General features: G+C 28.6%; 3 protein-coding genes across 7 annotated transcripts in view; 1 reads left to right on the forward strand and 2 right to left on the reverse strand.

The window, feature by feature from the left end:
* LOC115237970 (aminopeptidase Ey-like) overlaps positions 1-598 on the reverse strand; it is an 8,368-nt gene extending 7,770 nt beyond the window's left edge. Inside the window, exon 1 of the mRNA XM_029811401.1 lies at positions 551-598. The gene's annotated coding sequence lies outside the window, so the exon portion shown is untranslated. The remainder of the gene's footprint in view (positions 1-550) is intronic.
* A 368-nt stretch (positions 599-966) lies between these two features.
* Positions 967-7,014, reverse strand: LOC115237971 (antichymotrypsin-2-like). 3 transcript variants are annotated; one of them, XM_029811404.1, is made up of 9 exons: positions 3,617-3,773; positions 3,251-3,546; positions 2,966-3,105; positions 2,712-2,891; positions 2,431-2,641; positions 2,123-2,337; positions 1,881-2,060; positions 1,661-1,796; positions 967-1,585 (listed from the first exon to the last, which is right to left on the reverse strand). In XM_029811404.1, the coding sequence occupies exons 2-9, from the start codon at positions 3,264-3,266 to the stop codon at positions 1,407-1,409; spliced, it is 1,257 nt and encodes a 418-aa protein (XP_029667264.1). In that variant the 5' UTR covers positions 3,267-3,546; positions 3,617-3,773; the 3' UTR covers positions 967-1,406. The 3 variants fall into 3 exon arrangements, with proteins under 3 accessions (XP_029667264.1, XP_029667263.1, XP_029667265.1); XM_029811403.1 differs by lacking the exons at positions 3,251-3,546; positions 3,617-3,773 and adding an exon at positions 6,883-7,014; XM_029811405.1 differs by lacking the exon at positions 3,251-3,546.
* Positions 4,979-11,366, forward strand: LOC115237973 (TPPP family protein CG45057). 3 transcript variants are annotated; one of them, XM_029811406.1, is made up of 5 exons: positions 4,979-5,142; positions 5,347-5,639; positions 8,710-9,034; positions 9,187-9,319; positions 9,768-11,366. In XM_029811406.1, the coding sequence occupies exons 2-5, from the start codon at positions 5,582-5,584 to the stop codon at positions 9,948-9,950; spliced, it is 699 nt and encodes a 232-aa protein (XP_029667266.1). In that variant the 5' UTR covers positions 4,979-5,142; positions 5,347-5,581; the 3' UTR covers positions 9,951-11,366. The 3 variants fall into 3 exon arrangements, with proteins under 3 accessions (XP_029667266.1, XP_029667269.1, XP_029667267.1); XM_029811409.1 differs by lacking the exon at positions 5,347-5,639 and having other exon boundaries at positions 4,983-5,142; XM_029811407.1 differs by lacking the exons at positions 4,979-5,142; positions 5,347-5,639 and adding an exon at positions 6,800-6,939 and having other exon boundaries at positions 9,768-11,364.
* Positions 11,367-11,804: the final 438 nt, after the last annotated feature.

Consider the following 11,804-nt stretch of genomic DNA (forward strand, 5'->3'; position numbering starts at 1 on the left):
TATATATATATATTTTTCTTTGCTTTGCCACAAATGACTCCTGAAATAATATAATTTTATCAAGCAGTTTTCTTGCTTGAAGAATGATCGTTTTATTATTATCTATAGTAAAATGTTTTTAATTTTATGAAGAAAAATAACCTTTATGATTTTCAGTGTTAATGCCTATGACATTCGATCATACCCTTAAAATATGTTTGTCACAGCTTTACGCGGCTTAAATTTACCTGATTATTTTATACTTTGCATTAAAGCATGTTCTAATTATATTATTTTTTTATGTAATTTGTAATATATAAATGTCTTTCATGAACGTATCAAAATGTGCAAAACACATTTTACGAGTCTCACTAATATAAGATATATTATAAAAATTTGAATATATATATATATAGGAAGAACAGTATACAATCAAGTCAGAGAATTATTGTTTGTTAACAGAATAAAAAAATGCAGAATATTATTTTTTAAATAAAACTTTCTATAAAAATAAATTTTATATCGAAGATATATATAAAAAAGGAAAAAGAAAAAGAAGTAGCGATCTTACCTTTTCCAAAGATCACTAAAAACTAACAAATTTCACATATCTGGCACATTATAAATACCATATGTAAATAAATTCTAAGGTCGTCAATGATATTGTCTCTTTAGATTATAAACACAATCAAGTCTCAATATATAAACAAATAAATTCATATTGTGTCATTACTATAAACGATTTTGCTGTAAATATAAACTGTTATAAATTGTTTTAGAGATTGTAATAAGAAATTTGTAATTTTTTCATTAATTCGAGTTTAATTTTTCACATGATTACGAGTAGATATCTAAAAATACATATACAAATTGTTTTCCTCTCTCTTGTTCTCTGTAAAAAATATTTGTTGATATATAACATCTGAGTATTGCGGATTGGAATGATCGCGCAAGGCATAGTTACAAAAAAAAAAATAAAATTCATAATTATTACTCATAAAACGCTCATAAAATTTAATATTAAAAATGCAGACATGGTATATTTTATAATATATAATTTATATAGATATATATGGTCCTGGAACTTCAATCCACATTTAAACTCATAAAACTTTTTCCATATTTATTTTAAAATAAACTTTCTATATTAAATTTTTTAAGACTTTTAAATCTTTTTTTTCAAGAATTAATGTAAAAAAATAACGCATACAAATGCGCATTTATTTGGATGTTCTGTAACAAAATTCGGAAATTTTATAAGCAATAATCGTATCGACCAATATCTCACTCGAGCATATTCTCGGAAAATGTAAATTATTTATTAATGTTTAAACTTTATATATTATAATAAAATCTCAAAATATTTAAATTCTTTATATATATAGTTTGATATAAAACTTTCAATAAACTTAAGAATAGAATAAAATTTATAATTCATCTTTCATATTAATTTCATCTCTCACTGAAACGAATGAGTTCAGTTTTCGCACGCTCCCTAAAAATAGTGGAATTGTGGTTGGTTTATGTTCAATTGCGAACATAAATGGACGATCTACGATAAATTCCATTGGTTCGATTGCCATTCTTCTCGACCTCATTTCGGCAACTGCAATTAATTTTCTATTGTAATACTTGCAATATTCACATACAAATTTATATTATTCACAGATAGAAAAGTTACCTGTTACAGCAGCAGCTTCTGTACCTTGTTCGTTAACATCTATGAAAATTTTTTGTAATACATTGCTCACTTTTAAAGGAAATTTTGAAAGACGTGTAAAATCGCAATTATCTTTAAACATCGCATTCAGGCCAATCTACAAGTAAGAATTTTAGTTTCTAGGATTTATGTGAATTCTCTCTTCTATATTAGATTAAAATATATTTTGCTAATTGCTTACCTTATGTAGAACATCTTTTAAATTAATAGCAATCTCAAATTTAAACTTGGGTAGATATAATTCAAAATCGTCATAAAACTTGCGTCTTTTTACCAATGTTTCCCAATTAAAATTGTTTTCTACAAGCTGCAGTTCTATATCTTTATCCGGCAATAATATTATCATTACAATTTCCTCATTCTGTAAAATACATTTTAATTCAATTTCATTCTTGTGAAAGCTTTTTATAAATAATTATTTACCAAATATGGTATTTCAATGAATTGTGTATCCCAAGTTGGTATTTCACCATAAAAATATGTCGCTTTTCTATACATTGTTGGGACAAGACATGTTTCTGTTTTCGAAACATGAAATTCGCGTTGCTGCGTGTCCTCTTCATTAAACGGTTTTAGCCATCTACTTCTAAAGTGAATAGCATTTACCATTATAAAATTTGTATCTATGCTGATATCATCTATTCATACAAAGTATTTGGTTAGTGAAAATGCTTTGTAAAAGCTATAATTTTTTAATATTTAATTATTAATCACACATGTGAGCAGTATACCTGGAGATATTATGTTGGATATTTTATTATATGTCGCCATTTGGACCCATGAATTAATAGTTTCCGCAGCATGTACATTATTTTTGAAATTTATTTTTGTAATCGCGGATTGAAAAATATTCATGCATATTGATAAAAAGTCTCCTGTTAGATCAACTTCCTTTTGAATATATGCTGCATTCGCTATATGCAATGTGACATTTTCCATATCCTAAAAAGTATTTAAACATTTTATTTTCTAGAAGAATTATGTATCGTAATCTTTTTGTTTTTCATCTTACATTTAACAAGACGATCAGAGCTCTAAATTCATCATTTAAAGATTCTTTATCATTATAGCCAAGAGCAGATCTTAACTCATCCAGTGTGGATCCTCCAGCGCCATTAGAAAGTAAGGACAATATCATATGTAAGCTCAAAGGAGAAATTATTATATTCTTGTCGGTGTTTACTGCTAAAGTCTGTAACAAAAAACATAAATTACAAGTTAGAAAACTCAAAACTTACATAAGATAAGAATACATTGATTACATACCTTATACAACGAATTTGTAAAATCATTACACGCTGTAGATATCCGTTTAAAAGTATTTAATTTTATGCTCGATGATACTTCTTCAACAGACATTATTACTGTATGCAATACAGTGCTAGCAATGATTATCATAAACAATGCTGCAAAGTATACATTGATTAGAAAATTAACAGGATACTACTATTTCAGATAATACTAATAATTTATGGCAAAGCAGAATAAATATAGCTATATGTATATTGCCATGTTATAAAAAACATTTTTTTAATATTATCATATCATTACCTGTGTGCTTAAACATTGTGATTCTATGTGTAGGAATATAAAAAATAAGGATATATTTCAAGTAAAATTAAGGAAGAGTTATTAAACTTAATATATGTATGTATGTACATATGTAGTAACTTTTTTGAAATCCTTCCTTTTTTTTTAAATGACTATAATATTTCTAGAAAGCTCAAAAATCCAGAAATTTCAAAATGACATATAATCTGGTTAAATTCTAATCGAAAATTCTCTCCTTTTAAATTAAGTTAGGTTAGGTGCCAGATGTATATGCGTCAGGTGTTAAAGCAAAAGAGCTGTCAAAAGAAAAAGAAGCCAAGTAGAAAAGAACGCATGATCTTCATATGAAATTCAAACGAGTCTTACGTGATTTTAGAGATGGTCTCGAATTTATTTCAACAACAACGGTTTTCAGCTGTTTGGAAAACTTTCTGTATAATATTTCCAGGACTTTCGTACCTTGCGATATTTTGGAATACTTTTGATACTACCGATCACTATCGCGATGACGGCATACTATATACTATAACAATCCGTTAGCGGTATCACATAGGAGAAGATTGGAGAATGAATAAACATTTTTTTTTTACTTATTGTGTGTGTTAGTATTTTATTATCTTGTTTTTGTAAACAATCAAATCAAATAAATGCCATAAAGAGTTTTTCGATAGCTACATTGTATGTATAAGTTTATATAAAATTGAAAATATTTTCTTTTTATGCAAAAAAAAGAGTTATAACTCTGTTATACTTACATATATATATTACACATATAATATATATATATAATCAATGTATACAAATGGGAATTTGAAAATAATAAAGATGTTAACGTAATAATAATGTTTAGCGTAAGTGAGAGAGGGATATATAATGATAATTTTAAAATATTTTTATTAATTAACAACAAGCATTAATCACATGTTTGTTACAGGAAGGATTAAAAAATGTTTATATAATATAGTCACATATATTAAATAATTTTTACAAGTTAATAGCCACCGTTAAATTTAATACATATAAGAGGATATAATATATATATAACTTGTTATTAATACATAAGAAACAATAAGGTAAATACAAATATATTTATTTTTGAAGCAGACACATACAGGAACACGTAAAAAGGTTTAAAGATATAAAAATATTCAAAAGTTTAAAAATCATGGAATCGAAGGATTTTACGATCACAAAGTTCGAGTATATAATTTACAAAAAGATCTTAAAATTTAGTAAAACTGATTAAAAATGCAAGAAATCTAATAAAGAATCTTATATACGGCATTTTTAATTAATTTTACAGAGATTATAAACTTTATTGTTTCAAATTTTAAAGTTGGAAGTCTAAGAATAAAGTAATATATATGTTTTGATTATTTGAAAGCTTTTAAGTCCACAATTTTTAAATTTAGCTTTTATCACATGCAACAAATGGATAATACACTATTGTAAATTCCCACTGTGGATTTCATGTTGTGAATCAAATTATACATACATATTCTATGCAGGTTTTTTGAGATACAGGTTTTTAATTTAATGTTGATATTATGGATAGTTAAAAGTTTGCGTAAAAATTAAAAATTCGAAACAATTAATTCCGAGCAGAATTTGGCAGAAATAATATGAGTAGTAATAATTTTGGAGCTCTCTCCAAACATTCCGCATGATGAAAAGCTGCGATTTGAAGTATATATATATGTATTTGTTGTGGGTGGGGATACCATTCGCGGCAGCAGTGACGATTTAGTCTTGCTCCCAGCCTTATTCTGGTCAGTTCTGGCTGGAGTTACGGAAATGAGTGGAGTTTATATTGGTTGATAAAAGTTTATCACTTAATAAACGTTCTAAGACTAATAAAAAAAGTGTAAATCACAGCGAGAACAATTGAACAGGTGAACAGTTCTAACGGATATTAAAAATTCGATCTCATGAAATTAAAAATTTCTGTATCGATTCGCTTGATTATACTTACAAATTTGTAAATTCTAAATCTTTATTATAAATTATTATTAAAAAAATTGTGGTAATATTTTTTTTTAATTTTCGATGTCGTTACTCGTATGGAATGTATGTAACAAAGACACAATAAATTCCAGCACTTCGCAGCGGTGAATATAAATAGCTGAGCATGTAAAAAAAATCGGTGTGTTTACTAGTCAAAGATAAGGACAAATGATGATCGATTGTAGAAGCAGGAAGTTATTGAATGGCACATTTATACACGAAAGCTATTTTAATATCCACACCCATACAAGGGTTTTTCTCAAAAATAAAAAATCTCATCGTGGCGTCAACATAGAATGACATCATAAATACATTGCAATAGTTGCAATGTCAAGCAGAAATTTGAAACGCGATTACACCAACACGGTGGATTTTGGCACCCTAGGTATACGACTTGATTTGGAATCTCTATATTATACTTAGAGATGCAATTTGATTTGAAGGTCGCTTGCAGCATCGAGGTTCTGTAGATGCGCGTCTAACAGACAATCTAATGCCAATGATAAGTGACAAAATGATATCATTCTGATCCATGACATACGTTACGTATACGCATCGCGTGCATTTAAAACAGATTTAGCGCTTTTTTTCTCAGAGATTTAAGAGTCCAAACTATTCTACCAGTATAAAAAATTGATAATTTTTAGAAATTTGTTTGAAGAATATTAAAAATTGATTTTTTTTATTTTTTACATATGTTTTTATTATTTTCATGCATTATTAATGTTTAAATAATATGTCAGTATTTTTAAATGTTAGATATTTAGCTTTTTTTGTTCAATACGAGTCTTTGCGCGTAGCATGTTTCAAAATGCATAGTTTGATGATGTAAGATGCTGCTCCTCGTGTAATTGTTTGAAATGAATAAACTCGGCCTATTTTTATTCTTTAGTATATTTATGGGATACTGAACCTAATTTTATTAGATCAAATTGAAAAGTAACAAAGTAATGTTATTTTAAAATTAGATATTTGCAGGCCCAATTCTATTTAAAGTCTTATAACCCCGTCAATTTAGCAACTTTTCCAATAAAATTTGAAAGATGTGTTCTTCAAACATCATACTTTCAGAAAATGTAAAAAAAACAACTATTTTTTTGTCTCTAAAAGTAGACTGGGCCGTTAGCAATGCTTTTGACATTGCGTGAAACATAGGGTATTGTTTTATTTTTTAGGGTGTCGTTTTAGTTTATTTATTTTATTCATACATTTGTATAGAACATCTAATTCTCTAAATTTGAAACATTCGGACAATTTCCGCGTGCAATTCTCTTCCTGAATTTCGGCAGAAGGCAGCTGTTCTGTGATGGAACGCAATTTCAAAGATGCGGGAGGGTGACTGCGTGCTTCCCGGGGCGAGAAGATCGATAGAATACATGCGCGTCTGGTCGTGTCGCGACGCGGACGAGTTCTCCGAAACGCAACGCAACGCAACGTAACGCAAAATCTGCAATCCGTTGTCGAATTTTGACGCGTTAAAAGTACGCAAAATTGTTTTTGAGATACGCTTTTGCGACGAGCTGAGATCGCGCGAGACGCGTTAATCTTCTTCTTGTTCTTCGAGCTCGACGCTACCCCGAAACGTCATCGTCGTTTACGACGGAATTAATATCAACGCGCATACTGACCTAGAAACGCTAAACGGATCGTCATCGTTGCTTCTCCCCTAGTAGCCAACAGGCACGGTGAGTTTATTCTCTCGATCGAACTGCGGAAATAATAATATAGGCATTTGTAATTGAATAACAATCTCCGAGTATATAGAGAAAAATGTGCCCGTCGAACGGTATTGTTATGGTGGACGGCATCTTCGAGTGTTTCATATTTGATCGCGATGATATTACTTAATCAACATCGCACTTTGACTGACCGATGACGCTAATTACGTTAACGCACCGATGCTCGTAATGCCTATTTATAGGCGTGAAATAACGTTATCCCCACACACTGTTTTCCTGCGCACCGCGTTCTGACATTTTGACAGATACGTGTATTCACGCTTGCATTTACTATACACTTACATTATATAATGAATTTATATTTTATATTATTTATATTTTATTAGTTTATATTTTTAATTTATTTGATTAATTTTATACTATTAATATATTAATTTTTTATTTTAAAACTATTTATAAAATAAATTAAGATATCTGCCTAAACAGAAAAATATATTACAAAATTATTATCAAATATAATATAATATAATCTAAACGAACACCTCAACAGACATTTTGTTGCATAAATGTGACCAGACTTGAGATGTTTATTATGCGGTGTCAGTCTCGGCCGTACGTATTTACAGCATACAACCACATGTTGGCCCTGAATAAATTTTTCTATAGTAAGATAAACGTTAGACATTTCTAATAATCTGCAGCCATTTTTAGACAGATGAAAGCTAAGCGATGTTTTATTTTATGAAATCTCGTGTAGTGTAGATATTTATAAATAATAATAAGTATGAATCTGCAACGAATAGCTATATATTTTCTCTTAAAAATAATTATGGATTTTTTCTACACTAATTGTTTCCCTTCATTATTTTGTGCTTAAAAGTATTGAGGTAAGATAATCGATAAATTAATATTCTATGAGATATTTCATAATTTATATAAAATTATGTCAAAAATTAAAGTACATATAAAATATTTCGTGAACTATTCAATTTTTGGTCCATCCTATTCTTATAACTTTTTACGCCGAAGATTGCGAAGAATTTATTTGTACAAAAAATTAGAATGATCCCATTCAAAAAAACTAAATTGACGTTCACATATCTTGAGAAATTACCTTAGTTAAAATTCAAGATTATCGACATTTTTCCCTATAAATTTTCAAAACTCTATAAATTTTGTCTGAAACATTTATTTGTGACACTTTATGCGATAGAAAACATTTTGTAACACTTTATGCGAAATATCCCGTATATGTAACTTTTAATCAATCTTGCAGAGATAGCTTTTAGATAAATAGCTTCGCTGATGACATTGATAAAGTAAATAAATTTATCGTACGCCTAAAATCTTATCGTAATGGCTTTTTCGCAACAAATATATCAAAAATTACTACTAATCAAGACTACTGTTTGATGAAACGAAAATTATGGCTTTTCTTACAATTGTAATGTCGATTAGTAACACGCCGGTACTAACCCTGAGAAAGAATATGTATAATGAATGAAGACGCAACAGTTGGGTAGACATTGACTCATCGATTTTATTATCTAGCGATAGACAAAAGAAATAGTACACACATTTTTTAATAAAAACTAGTTCAGCAAAGAAGTAGAATTTATGAAAAAATAACAAATAATAAAATAATTTCGATTTTATTTTTAATCTCTTTTTTTCCAATTTTTCATCACCATATAATCAAAATTTACATGATATAAATATTGCCTTTGATCTGTGACAGTTATGGTATATTCAACTAAGTGAACGATTAATTTTTAGCGATCACAATGCAAGCGGAGAAGAATGATACCGATACTGAGAAAAATGAGGTTGTCAACGACGTCACGACGACTTCTGTCGCGAATGAAGTTACGAATTTGAAGATCGAAGACGGTTCAACGAGTTCGACGCCAAGTAGTCCCGGTGCTACCGAATCGGGTAGCTTTTTAACGAGCTTCAAAGCGTTCTCCAAATTCGGTGATCCAAAGAGCGACGGCAAATTGATTACATTAAGTCAAAGTGACAAATGGATGAAGCAAGCAAAGGTGATTGATGGAAGGAAGATCACTACCACGGATACGGGAATTTACTTCAAGAAGCACAAGTATGTCTCTCAAAAAATTGATTTCATTATATTCATTTTATTGTTATCTTTCTTGTTCTGAAGTTGCGATTAATGTAATTTGATTATTAAATTCATGTCGTTTACTTACATAATTAAGTATATTTTAATATTTTTATTATATCAAATTATAGATCTACAAAACTCGGTCTTGAACAGTATAAAGCGTTCCTCGACGAACTGGCCAAAAGTAAGAAAGTGGAATTAACGGAAATAAAAAAGAAGATGGCCAACTGTGGATCACCCGGAGTTACTGGCTCCAGCGCAGTGCGTATTAAACTTATTTATCTGACTTTACATTTTAACATCATTTTAACAGGATTCACGTTTAAATTTTACTATATACTCGATATTAGACCTGTACAATTCATCTTTTTTTCGATTTTTGATTTAATCAGTAAAAGGTCGCAAAGATTTCATACTAACAATAAGAAATAATGTATTTAATACATATAAAAAATAATTAGTTGCTAGCAGCCACATTGGATCTGCTATTTTTAATATTGCAATTATAATATATACCATAGATTCGTAATCAGTGACTTCATAAATTTTAAAATACTGAATTTTTTACTGGAATAGAAAAAATATTTTTTAAAAATAAATATATATTCTGTTTAAAGATTCATCTTTCATCACGATTTTTATCGTAATATGGATCAATGATGTTTTGCGGTTCAATTTTTCTATAATCTCGTTTTAACACGATTTATAGGGTGGAAAGGCAACATCGACAGTCGACAGATTAACTGACGTGAGTAAATACACCGGCTCCCATAAGCAACGTTTCGACGAAACCGGGAAGGGTAAAGGCATAGCAGGTCGCAAAGACGTATCAGATCAGTCCGGATACGTTCAAGGCTACCAAAATAAAGATACGTACAGCAAGGCCCATTAATATTCATCTTTCGATGATAGATATCTTTAAAGACACGTTGTTGGTCTGACAGATATCTCGAAAAAAATCTATCAAATAAAATTGACACGTACTAGGATGGCAATATTGCGCTTAATAACTTTTGCCAGATCGCTGACAATACATTTGCAGCAATTGTACTCTTACGATACTTCCACTCTTGATATTCATGTTGCATTTTTTACGATTAAATTTTCCGACACACAAATTTCTGAGAATGTCATTTTTTTTTTTTTTTTATAACTAACTTATTCGGTTAACACTAAATCTACTTATTCTTTGCAATTCCTCTATTATTTCTAGATATATTTCTTGTTGTTCTCTTTGTTCAACTTCGTTGATTACTAGATGATAAGAATAATACTAGTTTGGGTTTTTTATATTTTTATTTATTTTGTTTGTGGGATTTTTGAGAGAATGTAGAGAATATATATAGTTTAATATATATAAAACTACTAATAAGTATATTCACAGTCTACTTATATATATTTATATATATAAAGTCTAAGTTATATACGTAATATAGATGATAATGTTTAGTATTGTGTCAATAATTTTTTTTCCACACGCACACGCATAATTTGTTAAGAACAGATTCTTTAAAATTTTTGCACAATTTAATAAAGCAAACGGATACAATCAATTTCCATACAGAACATGTTTACCGTTACAACTGTACAACATGTATAAGGCAAAATTATATGGCATTTATTATGAACAATGCACAAACTTAAATTTTTGTGTTAAGCTAATATATACATGCGACTATTGTATATAAATAAGATATACATAAATCTCTTGAACCTGAAAAACTAGTCATGCTTAATTCTCTCAATTGTACCTATATATATATATAGTATATATATATTGATTATCGATTTTATTTATATAAAAGATAATATACTTGTCCTTCGATAAAATGTAATAAACATAAGCACGAAAATTGTCTGCTATACAAGATAATATTGATCAAAAACATTGATATATATGTATACATGTAAGTAGAGGTAAAAATATTTAATGTATAATTGGACAAATTATTTTCTACTATATATATGTATAAAAAATATTTTTCTGCATATTAAATATTAATTAAATATATTGAAACAGCATCTCGTTCTCTAACAATACATCAACTATACACATACACGGAGTATACGATGTTAAGTTTTTTAACGCCGTTACTTTTTTAAATGTAATATCTATATATAACTAATTGTAAATGAAGTGTACTTACTGTATCCTTACCGATGCATTTGAGCTTGTGGCACATACACATTTAAGACCAAATTTTGTAATTTAAATCTTATACAATTAGATGTCGGCGCATTTAGTTGTACACTATCGAACTTTGTTTCGCTAATAATTTTCGCATACGAATTATATATATATAAGAATTACAGTCGCAATTTCCTGTTTTCTATCCTTTCTTTATTATATTTCCTTTTCTCCAATTCAGCTATGTTTTTCTAAACTAACTTTTCCCTATGGTGCTTTTTCAGGACGACCATTTGCCACATCATTACTATGTTAGAGTAAAAAAGACAAAAGATAACATGTATATTGATGACCTCACCTATCAACAGCATAGACATATATGTTAAATTACAAATATCATAAAAAACTAAAAATTTTTTTTTATTATTGCAATGATAAATAAAAAAGGCTTTTTTTCCGCGATGTTGATTGATTATTTCGACGCTGCTAAGTGACGCATTTGACAGTTTAAATATTAAGTATGTGTGTAATTTCAATTTAATTGATTTTGAAAAAATAGGGTTAATATGTAAGTAATTATACACACACATCTACACACAAAATAAATGGTACGCGCAT

This window comes from Formica exsecta, unplaced genomic scaffold (genome assembly GCF_003651465.1).
Source record: "Formica exsecta isolate Colony F162 unplaced genomic scaffold, ASM365146v1 scaffold314, whole genome shotgun sequence".
Taxonomy (NCBI): domain Eukaryota; kingdom Metazoa; phylum Arthropoda; class Insecta; order Hymenoptera; family Formicidae; genus Formica; species Formica exsecta.

Bases quoted from the DNA above. Each gene is read 5' to 3' on its own strand.
- LOC115237973 (XM_029811406.1), top strand. From the start codon at position 5,582: ATGTCAAGCAGAAATTTGAAACGCGATTACACCAACACGGTGGATTTT. The intron at 9,035-9,186 runs GTATGTCTCTCA...ATCAAATTATAG, and splicing joins ATTTACTTCAAGAAGCACAA to ATCTACAAAACTCGGTCTTG. The intron at 9,320-9,767 runs GTGCGTATTAAA...CACGATTTATAG, and splicing joins GAGTTACTGGCTCCAGCGCA to GGTGGAAAGGCAACATCGAC.
- LOC115237971 (XM_029811403.1), bottom strand. From the start codon at position 6,907: ATGACGATCCGTTTAGCGTTTCTAG. The intron at 2,642-2,711 runs GTAAGATGAAAA...AATACTTTTTAG, and splicing joins CTCTGATCGTCTTGTTAAAT to GATATGGAAAATGTCACATT. The intron at 1,586-1,660 runs GTAACTTTTCTA...AATTAATTGCAG, and splicing joins AGAAGCTGCTGCTGTAACAG to TTGCCGAAATGAGGTCGAGA.